Here is a 17,793-nt window from a genome sequence, read left to right on the forward strand (position 1 = left end):
ATCTGTGCTATATGTACTTTCAGATCATCTTTTTTGGAAAATTATTATGGCTTTCTTCCAAATCACATTCCTTCCTTTCTTTTAATCCTTTGAGTAAGAGTGGCATTATAGGTCAATTTCTTTCTTCTTTATACTTCCTGGAAGTAAATTTTTCCAAAATTTTCTACAGTAACCCTGTGTTATTTTAATAATCAAAATAGAACATGGCTTCCTTACTCTTAGAAGTCTTTGCTGACCATCCTTACTCAGGCCTGGTCTTTCTATTCACTTCAGCAATCCCGCCAGTATGTATCTACTGTATCTAGTCCCATATTAATTATTGTTTTTTTAAAGGTATTTCTTCTCTGTATGCATTTTCCTATCTTTTTTCACTTATGTATGTATTCTGCCACTCTCATATGCAGACTGAGTTCATGAAAGGCTGAAAATGTTTTTGCCTTCTCAATTCTTTTCATAATGCATCAAATATAACAGCAAATCACTAAGCAATGACAACTGCCTGTTAGACTCCTTTTATCACTAAAACTGGAAGCTGCTTCAGGAATAAAAAAATAAATTTCTTCCATCTTCTAAAGCCAAGGAAGATGACTGGTTACACAGACATAGTCATCACTCCTCCTGGCGATTCTACTGTGCTTCTTCTACCTTATAGGCTGTATTTATGAATGAAGTTCTAAAATACTTATAAGCTTGCTAAATAGTTTTCACAAGTCGTCTCTACTTCTCACTGTTCCAACACTAATAAATGTTATAGCCAGGAATCAAAATGGTCCAAATTTTTCCTTAAGAGCTGAATTCTTGTCCTTTAAAAAATCTACAGATTCAGCTCTGCTATGACATCCTCTATTCAGAATTATGGTCATCTACCCCAAAAAGATCAAAACTTTTCAAGAGTTTCTAGAGTCTCTCAGAGTTGTACATCGCAGAGACCTGATCAGTGAGGAAAGACGGCTTGTAGGTGCCATCAGTGGATGTGTTGCCAGTTCCTCGTAAGGACTTCATGTGAGAAACTGCCATGCGTAAGATGGTTAGCTTGTCTGGTTTCCGAGCCAGGGCACTACAGGTGGGTACCATGTCTGACAGTTCTGTGATGTAGGCTGTCATCTTGTTCCGTCGCCGTCGTTCAATTTCACTATGATTTTCCCTGCATAGAAAGAGAGGAGAAGTCCCATGCAGGTGTTCACATCTGAACATTTGGGAGCAGGGAGAGTGATATGAATGCCGACTGAGCTGCTGAAGAAATGGGGTATTTAGATTCAGGGATGCTTAAGTCTCAGAAGTTAGAGTAAGATTTGCCAACCTTCTCATGCAGAGCAAGCATGGAATAGAAACTAACAAGGGGACAGAGAATAAGCAGATACCAGCAATTCTATTTCCTGGAAATGTCATCTTCTATGTAAATTACCACTCCCTCAGAACAAAAAAAAATGTTTTAAGACAAGACAGTCTTAAATATTTAATAGCTGAAAACATAAAATGACTACTTTTTTCCAATACAAGTATGTTGCTCAACAACTGATAAAAGAATTGATAGTATAGATACTGTTGCTCTATAAAATGTTTATTCTAAGCTTCCCTCTCATTCTCAACACTAGAAGACAGAATTAAAATGTTTTGAAATTCTATTTGTACAAAGTCCTCCCTTCTCTATCTTGGTGTGGTGCCAGTGCACTGAGCTCAAGAGATTGTAAGATACCATCTACTAATGATTCTTTATGGAGTCCCCAGTTTGGGACAAAGTGAATTGGAGAGTAGGAGTGGAGTAGGGAGGAGGATGAAAAGGCCTATATAAATAGACATTTTGTATTTCATCAGTGTAAGGAGATCACATCTCTAATACTGACATCCTCAAAATCAAGACAGAATATTATCATTAAAAATAATAATCCAGTACTCTCAAATTGGATTTTTGCAAAGCCCAATAGTTCCTCAGTGTTTTCCATGGGGATGCCTCAAAGAGAGAACCAAACAACATGTTGCATTTTTGCTAGCTGAGAAGCTTTATTTACTTCTATTTTATTTACTTCTATTACCACATAAGGATTCTATTTGAGCAAAAGTTCTTTGTCAAAACAAAAAGAAAAAATAGAACTAATCTAACATAAATCTCTTTTTTATGAGAAGAGCAAACTAAGGTCAAGCAGTTTAATTAGATGACTTTTCCAAGGGCTGCCTTCATACCAATGAATACAGTGCTCTTCCCACCATACCATGCAAATCAGTTTTCAAGAGGGTGAAAGAGTTAGTAGGAGGCATGAGTTGAAAGGGCAGCAAAATAAGCTTGTGACCCAACTGAAAGAGTTAATGACATATAAGAGGAGGGGAAAGTAGTAAAAATAGGTGTTGCAATCAACAAGCTATCTCCTACTGAGTGTCCCAAATCACAGAGACCAGAAAACAGAAAAAAAAGAGGAAAGGTCTCACCACAGAGGTCCACATAGTTATTCTGTCTGAGAAATAGGAAATTCTGCTCTCAAACTTAAAGCACCTATCTTCCTATTATCTGACAGTTTCCTGACACTGAAGTCCAGAAGGTTGATCTTTTAAATAGTCACATCAAGGCTGCTGAAAATTTTCTGGTAAACCACAAAAGATTCAATCACCAGAGCAACACCAGTACTGCTGTGTCACAGTAATCTAGGTGTGAGTCTACACGGAAAAATAAGGGTGAGCTTTCCAAAGAGATGTGAAATAAAGGATGAGGCCTAGAGGCCACGAACTAATTGCAAGCACAGGCATATTTATTAATTTTCTGATAAAAGAGTCCCTGCTAGAGCACCAACTGGCACAGCTGCAATGTTTCTAAAAGCTTTTTGTTCTGAAACTTAGTGCTGAGATAAAGAGGAAAAGAGAAAACTATAAACTAATAGCAATTTTTAAAATTCCTAAGTAAAGTCCCTCAATTCACCACTCAATTTCTGATGGAGGAAGCCAAAGTTCCTATTACACACAAACTTCTAAAAAATATTGTCCCCTCTTGCCACAGATAAGGAAAAATACAAAGAGAAAGGGGAAGAAAAGAGCAGAGTAAGAAAAAAGAAAGAAAAAGCAGCATTATCTGCTTCATCATGCTAAGAGATACTGTTCTCCTACCTGGCGAGTCTCTCTTTATCCGCAGAGCTCTGCTCATCATCCGACCTAAAAACAGAATTAATGAACTAAGCTAAAATGTAAATAAAAAGAAAGAAAAAAGGTACGAAGAAAGGAAGGAAAAGACAGGAAAGAAAGGGAAAAGGAAATAGAATAAAATAGATTCAGAGAACAGAGGAAAAATGGAAATATGGATAGGAACCTTGCCTGTAAATCTACAAAGCCATCTGTTAGAATAAAGAAAAAGTAACTTACAGGACAAAGGTCAACACAAAAGCAAGGCCAATATTTACTATAAATTAACATAATCTGAACACAGAAAGCATTTTGCCAATTAATCTCTATGGAAACCAAGTATATATAGCTTGAAAAAGAACCAAACAAGGGAATACCATTCTCACACACTGTTCCAATCTGGAAAGAAAATGATTATCTAAATAATCAAGGAGGAAGTCATGATAACAATGCCAAATAAGTGATCGCACACACAATCTCTCTATAACACATAGGCACGCATACATGTACTCACAGACAGAATAATGAAGCAGGTTTTACTGGAAAGTATGTAAGTCAAACTAAGAGCTAGGTTTCTGGCATTTCCCCTATCACTGATTTGATCCTGAAGTAGTAAGTTTCTCTTCAGCCACTCTCCTGCTTCTTTGAAATGAAGCCTCTTGGATCCCCAGTACCAACTCTCCCTCCCTGGGAGGGGACTACAAAAGATTACTGCTAAATCTGTGTATTTACTTACACAGAAATACTGTAAGGATTGGTGGCAACTGAAAAAACACCAAGGTGTTAGTAGGCCAATGTATCAGTAATCAATTCCAACACACACACACACACACACACACACACACACACACACGTAAATAGATTAAGAAGCCCCAAATAAAATGTCTAAGTATGACATGTTAACAGATTATTTAAAATGACAAGCACAGCCCTAAGCAGTTTGGCTCAGTGGATACAGCATCTGCCTGCGGACTAAAGGGTCCCCAGTTCAATTCCTGTCAAGAGCACATGATCCCCAGTGGAGGGGCGGGGGGTGCAGGAAGCAGCCAATCAATGATTCTCTCTCATCACTGATGTTTCTATCTCTCTCTCCCTCTCCATTCCTCTCTGAAATAAATAAAAATGTTTTTTTTAAATGACAAGCACACTTTATCAATATATGACTTTATCAATATATGACTAAGTTTCTATAAAACAGCCAGCAGGAAAATAGAGACACCAAATAACAAAATAACTATGAGAATTTTATGTATGTGAAAATTTATATATACTAATGAGCAGAGAAAGAGAACTGAGTGATAGTACATAGCTTAAAGTTTTGGGTTATTATAGTTCCTTAAACTACAAATCATTTTTTTAAAATTAAGAAAAGTCATACATTTTCAGATTTTGAAGACCCTCTACTAAATTCCCAAGGAGGATATGAGGTGAATTAGCTTAACAAATCATATCTTAGAGCAGCGGTTCTCAACCTATGGGTCGCGACCCCTTTGGCAGTCGAACAACCCTTTCACAGGGGTTGCCTAAGACCATCCTGCATATCAGATATTTACATTACAATTCATAACAGTAGCAACATTACAGTTATGAAGTAGCAACAAAAATAATTTTATGGTTGGGTCACAACATGAGGAACTGTATTTAAAGGGCCAGAAGGTTGAGAACCACTGTCTTAGAGGAATAAGTTGTATTGTTTGAAAATTAAAATATCTAAAATTCCTATTATTACTGCCTCCTACTACTATAGATCCATAATCCCTTATCCACTTTAATATATAAATGTATAAATATTCACTTTAAGCAGGGTAAGTAAGATTGAAATAGATCAAGTCATGTTTTCATAGCTTTTTGGAATTTTAGTCAAGAGACTGTGAACCTATACCACTACTTTTTGATGGCTTAACTTTCTAATGCAGCTTGAAAAACTATTTCCTAAATATCTATGATTAACTTTTCATTTTAGAGATGGTTTACATCCTAAAGCGTTTACAAGTGTCTACTTTGATAAACAAATTCTTCAAAAACCTCTTAAGTTTACGCCTCTTCTATTGCTTTTGCTACCACCTTTATCCCTGGCCCTCATGATTTTATAGCTACCTTCTTATTTTAACAGCCTCCTAGTTATCTCCCTAACATTAGTGCTTCTTTTATCATACTACAAATATAGAAAAATCCCATATGCATTTTCTATAGCATCCTCTTATTCAAAGCCTATGATAGCATCTTACTGCTTCAGAGAAGTTTTAAACTACTCTGACTGATACTTCTCAGCCCTCTATATCAGTTGTTCTGAAAATATGGTCCCCAGACCAGCAGCATCAGCAAAAAATTAAGTATTAAGTGTGCAGTTAAGCACTGGATTTTGAATTATCCATTTTTCTGACGTTGCTGTAACTCAATTTTAAAAAAATAATTTAGTACTTAATAATATACAGAATAAACTTTCTAAATATAAAACCAATAAGCTGAAAAGGATTTAATAAAAAGCAAAGTATTTTTCATCTAGATGGATAATTTAAACAAATTTATTTCAATCAAAACTTGTCACCACAAAATCTCTCTCTGTTCTCATTTTTAAAAGAATAAAACTGCTACCCTGGCCAGTTTTCTCAGTGGTTAGAGAGTTGGCCTGTGGACCAAAGGACTGCGGGTTCGATTCCTGGTCAAGGGCACATACCTTGGGTGCAGGTTCAATCCCGGGCCCTGATTGGGGTGTGAGTAGGAGGCAACCAATCAATGAATCTCTTTCATGTGGATGTTTCTCTCTCTCTTCCCCTCCTCCCTCCCACTCTGTCTAAAAATCAATGGAGAAAATATCCCTGGGTAAGCATTTTAAAAAAACAAACTAAAAAACTGCCCTGGCCAGGTGGCTCAGTTGGTTGGAGCATTGTCCCATACACCAAAAAGTTGTGGGTTCAATTTCTGGTCAGGGCATGTACCTAAGTTGAGGGTTTGATCCTCTGTCGGGCATGTGGGATGCAACTGGTCAATGTTTCTTTCTCATATCGATGTTTCTCTCTCTCTCTCTCTCTCCCTCCCCCCTCTCTAAAAATCAATAAAAACATCCTCACATGAAGATGAAAAAAAATACACTGTAAAATATATACCACTAGTTTGAAGTCATAGTGTGAAGCCATGTTACCCGAACATAAACAATCTCTATATATAAAAGCCCAGCAACTGTTACGGCAGAACAACCACAACGACCAGTCACTATGACGCACCGGCCGCAGGGGCCACCACCAGCGCCGCTGCCAAGCCCGAGGGCCCTGGGGCCAGTTGCTTGGCCGCCACCACGGCACCGATAAAGAAGAACGCAAAGGTGGCCAGCGTGAGCCTGCAGCTTGAAATGAAGGCTCTGTGGGACAAATTCAATCAGCTGGGCAGCGAGATGACCATCACCAAGGCTGGCAGGTCAGGGTGCCCCTCTCCCTGCTGTGACCCTCTCCATGTGGCGTCAGTCTTGGGCAGCAGGCTTTGGCCCGATCCATGTGAGCGAGACTGAGAAGCAGGGTGGGGGCACAGCCTGGCCACCTGCAGGTCCCTTTCTGCACGGGCCAGCTCCTTCACTCTCCAAGTCCCAGCTCTAGCAACAGCTGCCTTGCACGCTGGGCCTGAGGGTACTGCTCTCAGGTACTGCTCAGGAGGCAAGGAAGGTGGCGGAGAGAAACCCTGTGGACCTGCTGCCCAACCAGCAGCCCAGGACCCGGCACCGCCAGAAACAGACCAGCTCAGAGCACACCGAACTTGGGGAGAAGGCAGCCGCCTGTGAGGGGCCTTGCCACCAGCTGGCTCCCAGTGGATCCCACCTCAGAAGAAACTCGGTCTTTGGTTCCTTAGTTCAGTCTAGAGGAGCAGCTGGGCACATTTTAGGGGAGAATTAAGACTCTTAAGCAGTGTGTTCTGTTCCATGGAGATTGCTACCCAGTTGTCTTAGGCCTAAATTCCGGGTGATTGTGGGGCCTGGCTCTGCCACTGGGGCCCATGTCTTCCAATCGGCCTGTATTTGTTGTAAGGGCCCAAAGAGAAGAAGAGGAACAAGTTTTTCAATGCAATGGATTTGACCAACAGACAAAGGCGAGTGCCGGGCTATGTCTCATGTACACACAGACACCAGCTCTGAGTCTGCCTGGCCAAAGGGAGCTCAGGGCCTGTTTGAAGAGTCTTCTGGTCGTTTCTATTTCCTTGCTGAGGCGGTCCTCCCTGGGAAGCCTGGGGCCCATGCTCGGCTCCAGCTCAGTGGATCTTCTCCAGGTCCCTCCCCCTGGTCGGCCCCACCCCTGATCAGCCTCCCATCCCAATCGGGAGTGGGACCAGCTGACCTCCCCCAACCCCCCCTCCCCACCCGCCAGCCTGGCCCCAATCGGCCCCCATTGGGGCGGGCCAGCCAGACCCTACCTGTGCACGAATTCGTGCACCAGGCCTCTAATATTTATTATAATACTAAGTTAGTCAGCTTTCAGAACAGAAAAGAGACTGGACAGAAAAACTGTCTCACACTGAAATAAAATTAAAACTTAGTATGCTTGCATTGCCTAGTCCTACAACACGGACCGAGATGTTCTACTGTATTACCTGGCAAATCGTTCCTTATCGTTAGACATCTGATCATCATCACACCTGAAGGAGGAAAAAAAAGAATTAGTTCAAAGCATTACACTTATGTCCATTTCACTCTGAAATGAAAACTAGAAAGGAGTAAAAATATTCAATGGGAAAAAAGCCAATGGAAAAACACCATAAATCCATAGAGATAATAACAATGTCCCATAGAACTTTAAAAACCCATTACAAGTGCTCAAGTTTCTGATGTCTCCTTTACCCTTACTTATCAGGCACTCCAAAAAAAGATAATATCTTGAGGGTACAGCTGACTTCCCTGTCGGCACCACTCTAAGGTTAGGGATAGTTGTTTTTATGTTATGTGTTTTTTTTAATTATGGCAAAAAATATATAATATAAAACTACCATCTTAACCAGTTTTAAGTGTACAGTTCAGTAATGCTAATTATATTCACACTGTTGAACAAAAGATCTCTAGAACTTTTTCATCTTTCAAATCTGAAATTATATCCACTGAACACCATCTTTCCATTTCGACCCCCCATACCATCACCAGTTCCTGGCAACCATCATTTTACTTTGTTTTTCTGATTTTGACTACTTTAGATACCTCATATAAGTAGAATCATAGAGTACAGCTGACCCTTGAACAACGCAAGTTTGAACTGGTGGGTCCCCGTATACGCAGTTAAGTGGATCCATGCAGTTTGCTCCTGCATTGTTCAAGGGTCAACTGTTATTTTCAATCCACAGCTAGGAATCCACATGTACAGAGGGTCGATTTATACTACAATTTTTTATTGTATGAGCAGTCGGCACTCTAACCTCTGAGCTGTTCAACGGTCAAATGGATTTGTCTTATTTTGCTTATTTCACTTAGTATAATGTCCTCAATGTTCACCCACGTAGTACTAAGCGACAAGACTTCCTTCTTTTTTTAAGGCTGGATAACAGTCCATTGGATGTAAATACCACATTTTCTTTATCAATTAGTCTATCAATGGATATATGGGTCACTTCCACCTCTTGGCTACTATGAATAGATGGGGCAATGAACATGAATGTGCAAGTATGTCTCCAATATCCTGCTTTCAGTTTTTTTGGATATATACCCAGAAGTGGGACTGCTGAATCATATGGTAATTCTGTTTTTAATTTTTTGAGGAATCTCCATACTGTTTTCCATAGTGATTGCATCACTTTATATTCCCAGACATCTATAAAATAGTTTTTAAGAATGTCAAGGTTTTGCCCAGCCAGTGTTCTCAATGGTTGAGCATCGACCTATGAACCAGGAAATCCCTGTTCAATTCCTGGTCAGGGCACATACTTGGGTTTCGGGGCTCAAACCCTGGTGGGGGGCTTAGAGAAGGCAGCCGATCAATGATTCTCTGATGTTCTCTCTCTCTCTCTCTCTCTCTCTCTCTCTCTCTCCTCCTCTCTCTAAAATCAATAAAAATATATATGTTTTAGAAGAATGTAAGGCTTTGAAACTGTAGGTACAATGTCAGAGTTACTAGTAACTAAAATAGTGCTTCTCAAACTTGAATGCACGTACATATAGAGGTGGGCAAAAGCAGGTTTACAGATGTGAGTACAAGAAACACAGAAGTTATTCTTGCATTATTATTAACCTACTTTTCTCCAGCCCAGTATTTTCAACTTTGGAAAAGAAAAAAGGCAGGCAGCCTTGGCTAGTGTGGTTCAGTTGGTTGGGCATTGTCCCACATGCAGTGAAAGGTTGCCAGTTCCATTCCCAGTCAGGACACATGCCCAGGTTGCCAGCTTGATCCCCGGGGGGGCATGCAGGAAGCAACTGATCAATGTTTCTCTCTCTCAATTCCTCACTCTTCCTCTCTAAAAATCAATTAAAAATCTTTTTTTCTTTCTTTCTTTCTTTTTTTTTTTTTAAAGAAAAGAGGGTAGAATATGGATGAAGAGGGCTAAGAATGCCCTCCTGAGAAACGAACAGTAAGTGAAATGCCTGGATTGTCTAAATCACGGTAAGAGGTAGGTACTGTGAGTGTAGAAGTTTAGCGATAAGGAAGAACACTGTTCTATGAAGACATGATGGAAACCACTCAATCTGATATTGAAAATAGCAAAGAGGCTAGATTTCATGCCAAGTCAAGCCATGCCTCAGTGAGTATGTGGCATATGTTTATTTGATCTAATCTCCTCAGATGCACAGGATCGCTGATGATTCACAAACTTGTACACAGAGTAATATCTGGATACTGATTTTATAGATTGCTGATAAAAGGTTAAGTCATTTTCTAAAGGATATTCAGCAAATATGATATCATCTGGCAATAAATGCTTAAGGCCACAGGCCCTGTTCATCTTTACGAAGATCAAGAAGCTGCTGATAGTAAAACAAAATGTGGAGTTACCTTTGACAAGTTAACATTAGGACACAGTGTGTGGGAATTTGGTTACTTACCATCTCCACCAGAGGGTGTATGGGCCCTGGGAAAGAATGTATGTCATTAGCTTTCCCTTAGCAGGTTTAATAAAATGAAGGGAGAAGATAAAACTCACTTGTTCAAATAAGAGCAAGGAATTGCCTAGACATCAATATCATTTAACACTGCTTTTTCTGACCTCCTGCAGTGTAGATAGGGAATACCTGGCTAAATATAATTAGCATTTTCTTACTGAGAACAGACTGACAGTCGTCAGAGGGGAAAGCAGTTGGAGGCTGGATGAAAAAGGTGAAGGGATTAAGCAAAGAAAAAAAAAAACTCATAGATTCAGACAACAATATGGTGATTACCAGAGGGGAAGGGGGTTGGGGAGTAGAAGAGGGTAAAAGGGGGATAAATGGTGATAGAAAGAGACTTCACTTGAGGTGGTGAAAACACAATACAATATACAGATGATGTATTATAGAATTGTATACTTGAAACCTATATAATTTTATTGTCACCCTAATAAATTAAATTAAAAATAAATAAAATTAGCATTTTCGGAAATGTAATAATGTTTAATTGTAAAAATATTGATAGTGTCAATGTACACTAGGCCTTAGGGTTTTTTTAGTGTGATACTACCCATTAAACATTGATTAGATGTTTATCAAATAATAAAAAAATTAAAAGAAGAAAAGAAAAAGGCAGGTTGCAGTCAAGATTATCCTCCCTTCTTTGACTCTTACTGCTTTCCTTACTTAAAAACAAAGTCAAGTAATTGATCGCCACAAGAATAAATATTTCCCATCTCTGAAAGAACTCCAGCCCTGACCAGTTTGGCTCAGTGGATGGAGTGTCGGCCTGCGGACTCAAGGGTCCCGGGTTCGATTCCGGTCAAGGGCATGTACCTCGGTTGCGGGCACATCCCCAGTGGGGTATATGCAGGAGGCAGCTGATCGATGTTTCTCTCTCATCGATGTTTCTAACTCTCTATCCCTCTCCCTTCCTCTCTGTAAAAAATCAATAAAATATATTTAAAAAAAAAAAAAAAGAACTCCATCAATATACGGAAAAGTCCATTTTTAGTGCTTCAACAGAATCAATAATTAAACATACAAATTCCAATTCCTGTTCTATAGGAGAAGTGAATCAGTTTCAAAGAACGACCCACCAACAAATTATGGCCCCTAGTATCTACTCCCTTGTGTAGGGCCCCCCCACATTGACTCAGATGTAGACATATGATTTGCTTTGGCCAATGGAAATTACAAAAGTCAAAACAGAGCATAGGCTTGATAAGCATTTAGTTATCATAAGGTATAATAAATCCTACAATGCAAAGGGTAAGGACTTACCCTCTGGATTATAGCCATCACTATGTAAAGAAACTCAGCCTGATCTACTGGCCTCCTTAAGAATAAAAGACCAAGCTAAATTTTTTTGGTTGATTTATTCTCAAATGTCACTACTGCTAGTACTCCCAACCTTCCCCCTATCCTTTTTTTTAAGGGAAAAAGAAAAATTTGTAATGCTTGTGATCCATTTGGGCAAATTCTGAAGATCTGAAATAAATTTATATCAAACCGTTGATCAATAAACAGCTACTAATGAAAAAAAAAAAAGAATAAAAGACCACAAAGAGATATCCAGCTATGTCAGCTGAGTCGAGTTCCCAGCTGACCAGCCAGCTGAACACAGTATTGTGAGTCTAGGAAAGATCAACAGAATAACTATCCACCTAGCCAATCTACAGAATTCTGAGAAATAATTACTGTTTTTAAGCCATGCACACAGCAACAGATAACTAACACAGATGATCTTGTAAATTCTCTGCCCTCCCCTCAAAGAGCTCCTTCCTCTGCAGCTATTAAAAGAATGCTTGAACATTTTATGGGATACAATATAATAGAAAAACTTAATTCTAGGATGAAGCATTCTCCCTAGGCGTAAAGATAAAAATAATACAAGTCAGAAATATAAAGATCATGAACTAATTTTTAACATCAGTAATCTAGAGAAAGTTTTTCAAAATCTTACCTCAAAAATTTACTGTTGCCTTCTCCATCATCATCAAAATCCAACCTAGGGAAAGCCAACAATAAATAGTGTAAGCCTACTAACAATACAGAACATTAAGAAATTAAAAACTCTCAACCTATAAGCTTCTTGAACACCCACCCAAATGAAAGAAGTAAAGAAGTAGACAGAAGTAAAACAAAGCTATGTTACCTCTTCTTAGCTGTACTAAACTGGACAAAGAAACTGAGCAATCAAAAAGAGTACCGCCCTGACCGATTTGGCTCAGTGGATAGAGCATCGGCCTGCAGACTGAAGGGTACGGGTTCGATTCCGGTCAAGGGCATATGCCCAGGTTGTGGGCTCAATCCCCAGTATGGGGTGTGCAAGTGACAGCCAATCAATGATTCTCTCTCATCACTGATGTTTCTAACTCTCCCTCTCTCCCTCTCTGAAATCAATCTATGTGTGTGTGTGTGTGTGTGTATATATATATTATATATATAATATATATATGTGTATATATATATATATATTATATATATATGTATATATATATAATATATATAATATATATATATAATTTTTTTTTAAAGAGTACCTTCTGCTACCTTACATTTTCCCAGGGTAGCAGTCAACCTTTGCCAAGTTTTACATCCGAGTAATACAACCTCTACAAAAGGAGTAGGAACACACTCAAAAAAAAAAAAAGAAAATTATATGAATAATTCAGGTCCATTTCTCATTTCTATAGTCTACTCTAAGCTGTGTTACCAGCTTTCTGAAACATCTTTCAGAACAGTAATATTACTTCAGAGAGTGATTTGAGATCTCAAAAGGTTGTTAAATACTGCTTTTTCCTTTCTTTTTTCTAATAAACCTGTAATATATGCTACAGTTAAGACATTGACTGTACTAGATGAGGTGAAAACAAGAGACTTGCCTTCAAGGGACTATTTGTATACACAAATACAAATATAAAGCAAATACAAGTAAGGAGCATTATCAATGTGCTACTGTTATTCAATGAAAGCACCAAAAGCAGAGGTGACTTTTATTTCAGGGAATTAGGAAAGATTACAGGTAACAAGGGTAAAACCAATCTCCTATTAATCTCTGTACTCTATTAAACTTAAACATTACATTAGCACCTTAACCCAGTGATCTCTTGGTATCTACACTAGTGTGACAAATTAGTATTATGGGCCTCTAGGTGGGTATATAATCAGCATCAATCCTGAAAGTGTTTGTCCCTCTTCCTCCCTACAGTCCCTAAATATCTGTCTAAATCTAGCCATTAATTACATTTCTAAGAATCTATCCTAAAGAAGTAACTTGAAATGGAGAAAACAATCATGTACAAAGATATTCATTGAACTTTATATATAAAAGCAAAATCTTCAAAACAACTTAAATGTCTCAAAATAGGAATTAAGTATATCCCTTTAAGTAACTATTAAAAATATGTATACATAGAACTTAGAACAATATAGAAAAAGAGGTTATTATATATGATTAGGTGAAAAGACCAGGCTATGTAAAACTATAGTTACATAACTATTAAAAAAGACCTATATGCCCAGCTGGCATGCCTCAGTGGTTGAGCATTGATCCATGAACCAAAAGATCATGGGTTTGATTTTTGGTCAGGGCACATGCCCAAGGTTGTGAGCTCAATCCCCAGTGTGGGGTGTGCAGGAGGCAGCCGATCAATGATTCTCTCTCATCACTGATGTTTCTATCTCTCACTCCCTCTCCCTTCCTCCCTTAAATAAATAAAAATATGTTTTTTAAAAAGACCTACACATCTATCTATATAAAACCCTAATACGCAAATCAACCGAACAGCAGAATGACCGGCGGAATGGCCGGTTGCTATAATGTGCACTGACCAGGGGGCAGATGCTCAACGCAGGAGCTGCCCCCAGCCCACAGGCCCCAACTGACGGTGGTGGTGGGGCTGGTGAGTAGGCGGCACCAGGCCAGCCAAAGTGGGTGCAAACGGGGGGGCCCCCAATTGCCCTGTCGGTTGCCCCGTAGAGGGAGGCAACCAGCAGCAGCAGTGGCGGAGAGGGGTGGGGCTGGTGAGCAGGCGGCGCCAGACAAGCCAAGGCAGGTGTGAGTGGGGGTCCCAATCACCCCACCAGTCGCCCCACAAATCAGCCCTAATTTCCAGCCAGGCCTAGGGACCCTACCTGTGCACGAATTTCGTGCACCGGGCCACTAGTAAAGAATAAAGGAATTACACTTAAAAAATGATGAGATGACTTTAGGTAGTGGGATTATTGCTATTTTATTCTTTCTTTCCGTATTTTCTATTCTTTTTTTCTTTAAATATATTTTATTGATTTTTTACAGAGAGGAAGAGAAAGGGATAGAGAGTTAAAAACATCAATGAGAGAGAACATCAATCAGCTGCCTCCTGCACTCCCCCCACTGGGGATGTGCCTGCAACTAAGGTACATGCTCCTTGACTGGAATCGAACCTGGGACCTTTCAGTCCACAGGCCGATGCTTCTATCCACTGAGCCAAACCGGTTAGGGCTGTATTTTCTATCTTTAAAAGAATGTGTATTGCTTCTTTTAATATATTTTCCTGATTACCAATACACACACATTCATTTCAAAAATCTGGAAATAATGAAAAACAAAAAAAGAAATAAGTCTCCCATAAACCCATAACCCAGAAATTCCATAAGTATCCTTTTAGTGTTTTTGCTATCATAAGTTATACATATTTCTGATAGAGTGCTATATTACATATATTGTAACCTCTTTTCTCAATACATTGGGAAAATTTTTCTGTACTGATATATATCTGTCACTTCTAATAGCTGTACAGTACTCTTTTTTGTTGTTGTTGTTAATTCTCACCCAAGGACATTTTTTCATTGATTTTTAGGGAGAGTAGAAGAGAGAAGGAAAGAGAGAGAGAAACATCGATGTGAGAGAAATTCATCAACTGTTTGCCTCCTGCACAAGCCTTGACGAGGGCCTGGGCCCGGGAGGAGCCTGCAACCAAGGTATGTGCCCTTGACCTGAATCGAACCAGGGACCCTTTGGTCCACAGGCCAATGCTCTATCCACTGGGCCAAACTGGCTAGGGCCAGTACTCCATTTTTAAATATACTGTAACTTAACCAAGCCCCTAATTTTGATATTTATATTGCTTCTAAATTTTTGTGATTTTTTTTACAGCCATAACACTGTATTTAAGAGCGTGGACTCTAAAGTTAACTTCCCAAGGTTCACATCACAGATCTTCCCCTTACTTTAGAACCTTGGGTCAGTTACTTATCCACCCTATGCCTCAATACATAAGTTAAAATGTGTAAAGCCCTTAGAGACATAACAAGTCTTAATATGTTACTCATGTTACCACCTTAATCCAAGAATCACTCTTGCATTACTATTGATGGGATAAAACTTAAAGACTAGTTATAATATTAACTACATAATTTTTTAAAAGGAAAAAGGAAATTTTAATGCCAAATAATGGATAAAAATACTACCCGTGCTTCCAGGCCTTTCTAAAGCAACCTCCTTTTTGAAGTCTTTCCCAATCTTTACCAACCAATTATGGCATTCCCATACTGTGAAACACAGCAGTCTATTTGTTTTTCTTTCTTAACAAACTTGGCGTATTTTACCTTGTGTTATATTTATGTATGTAATGATGATCCCTTTCAGCTGATTATGTTCATAAGCAACTTAAAGGCAAGGACTGTGTCTTATTTACCTCCATATCCTACTAGCAATCAGCCTAATGCCTTATGCTAATCAGGCATTTCATAAATACTTTTGGAACTAAATAGATTCTGCATTCCAAATCAAGAAACATATCAGCCATAGCTGGTTTGGCTCAGTGGATACAGCGTTGACCTACGCACTGAAGGGTCCCGGGTTTCATCCTGGTCAAGGGCACATGCCCAGATTGCGGGTTCGATACCCCAGTAAGGAGCGTGCAGAAGGCAGCCAATCAATGATTCTCTCTCATCGATGTTTCTATCTCTCTCCCTCTCCCTTTCTTTCTGAAATAAAATAAAAAAAAACACACAAAAAAAACCATATTAATAACTTAAAGAAGAAATATTCTAGGGTTCAGCATTCTCTAAATTCATGAAAGTAGAGAGCCTACCAAAAACATTTTGAGAATGCAGACATAAAGTTTAACGAAAGCCGTAAAAGTTTCCTCAGTAACAGTCATAGTCCTTTATACTGCAGAAATTTTTGGTTTTAAAAAACTGCTTATAGGAAACTTAGACAAGCCCTGATCAGTTTTCTCAATGGTTAGAGTGTCATCCCAGGAACCAAAGGGTCGTGGAAGGTTCCCTGACACTCTCTCTGAAAAGTAATGGAAAAAATATCCTCAGGTGAAGATTAAAAAAATAATAAATAAATAAATAGCTAGAAAGATAAATAAATAGACAAAGACACCAATTGTATATTTTAAAAATTCAGCCATGGCCCACATAGCTCAGTGGTTAGAGTGTCAACCCACAGACCTATGGGTGGCAGGTTCAATTCCCAGTCAATGGCATATACCTGGGTTGTAGGGTCAGTCTACCGGGGCACATGCGTAAGGCAACCAATTCATGTTTCTTCCTCACATGGATGTTTCTCTCTCTCTCTCTCTCTCTCTCTCTCTCTCTCTCCCTCCCTCCCTCCCTCCCTCCCTCCCTCCCACCCTTCCTCTCTTTCACCCTCTCTAAAAATCAATGAAAAAAATATCCTTGGGTGAGGATTAACAAAAATAAATAAAAATCCATTTAAAAAAATAATAAAATAAACATTAAAAAATCCAGGGACTAAAAAGAGTTACTTCCCCGCCTAGCCGATTTGGCTCAGTGGATAGAACGTCAACCTGCAGACTGAAGGGTGCCGGGTTGGATTCCAGTCAAGGGCACATGCCTGGGTTGTGGGCTCGATCCCCTAGGGGGCGGGCAGGAGGCAGCCAATCGTTCTCTCTCATCATTGATGTTTCTATCACTCTATCCCTCTCCCTTCCTCTCTGAAATCAATAAAAATATATATTTTTTAAAAAGTTACTTAAGAGCAGTGCAGTAAGTAACCAGTTCAAGTGAAAGGGTTAGGGATAGTCAAGAGGGTTCAGCTATTAAGTAAGTCAGGCTGGTTATTAGGAGAGACATTCATGACATAATTTACCCCAAACTTACCCTGGTCGCCGCTTAATAGGTCTCTGTACAATGGCTCCTCCACTTTGAATCCCAGGCCCAGGGTTTCCAGAGGCAATGGCTGGACCCAGTGATGGTACATCTGATGACATTTCTATCAGTGAAAAACAGAAATACACATTTTAAAAAGATGGTCCTTGCTTATAATTACCATCACTGTTCACCATCATGATCAAGTTGGCCAAAAGAAAGGCTAAGTTATAGATAAAAATCACAGTATTTTGCTAGAAAACACAATGTTCATGTCCAGATTGCTCTTCTTGAATTCTTACACTAGTAAAAGATTTCCCAGTTTGGAAGAGAAAGCACTATATATATTCTGCTAACTTCACTTTTAAAAACTTCTAATTGTTACATAATATTAATCTAAAGCATATACACAAATTGGTTTATACATCGCATTCATGCAACAAATATATATAACTTAGCTCCTTTCATTTATTTTATTTTATTAAAAAATACAGCCCTAACTGGTTTGACTCAGTGGATAGAGCCTCAGCCTG

At 39.1% G+C, this 17,793-nt stretch overlaps 1 protein-coding gene across 7 annotated transcripts in view; it reads right to left on the reverse strand.

The window, feature by feature from the left end:
- Positions 1-17,793, reverse strand: part of ARNT (aryl hydrocarbon receptor nuclear translocator) — a 54,615-nt gene that overhangs the window by 24,514 nt on the left and 12,308 nt on the right. For 4 of the 7 annotated variants that reach the window (XR_002830806.1, XM_023759163.1, XM_014461277.2 and 1 more), the window contains exons 2-6: positions 17,273-17,384; positions 12,117-12,161; positions 7,681-7,725; positions 3,094-3,138; positions 931-1,144 (exon numbers count right to left, since the gene is read on the reverse strand). Coding sequence is in view for 6 of the 7 variants with exons in the window: in XM_023759163.1 (XP_023614931.1) it covers positions 931-1,144; positions 3,094-3,138; positions 7,681-7,725; positions 12,117-12,161; positions 17,273-17,384 (461 nt within the window). In the remaining variant the exon portion in view is untranslated. Of the gene's footprint in view, positions 1-930; positions 1,145-3,093; positions 3,139-7,680; positions 7,726-12,116; positions 12,196-17,272; positions 17,385-17,793 lie in introns of those variants that run through there. The other 3 variants (XM_014461278.2, XM_006095225.3, XM_023759164.1) reach the window with 2 other exon arrangements.

This window comes from Myotis lucifugus, unplaced genomic scaffold (genome assembly GCF_000147115.1).
Source record: "Myotis lucifugus unplaced genomic scaffold, Myoluc2.0 scaffold_151, whole genome shotgun sequence".
NCBI lineage: Eukaryota > Metazoa > Chordata > Mammalia > Chiroptera > Vespertilionidae > Myotis > Myotis lucifugus.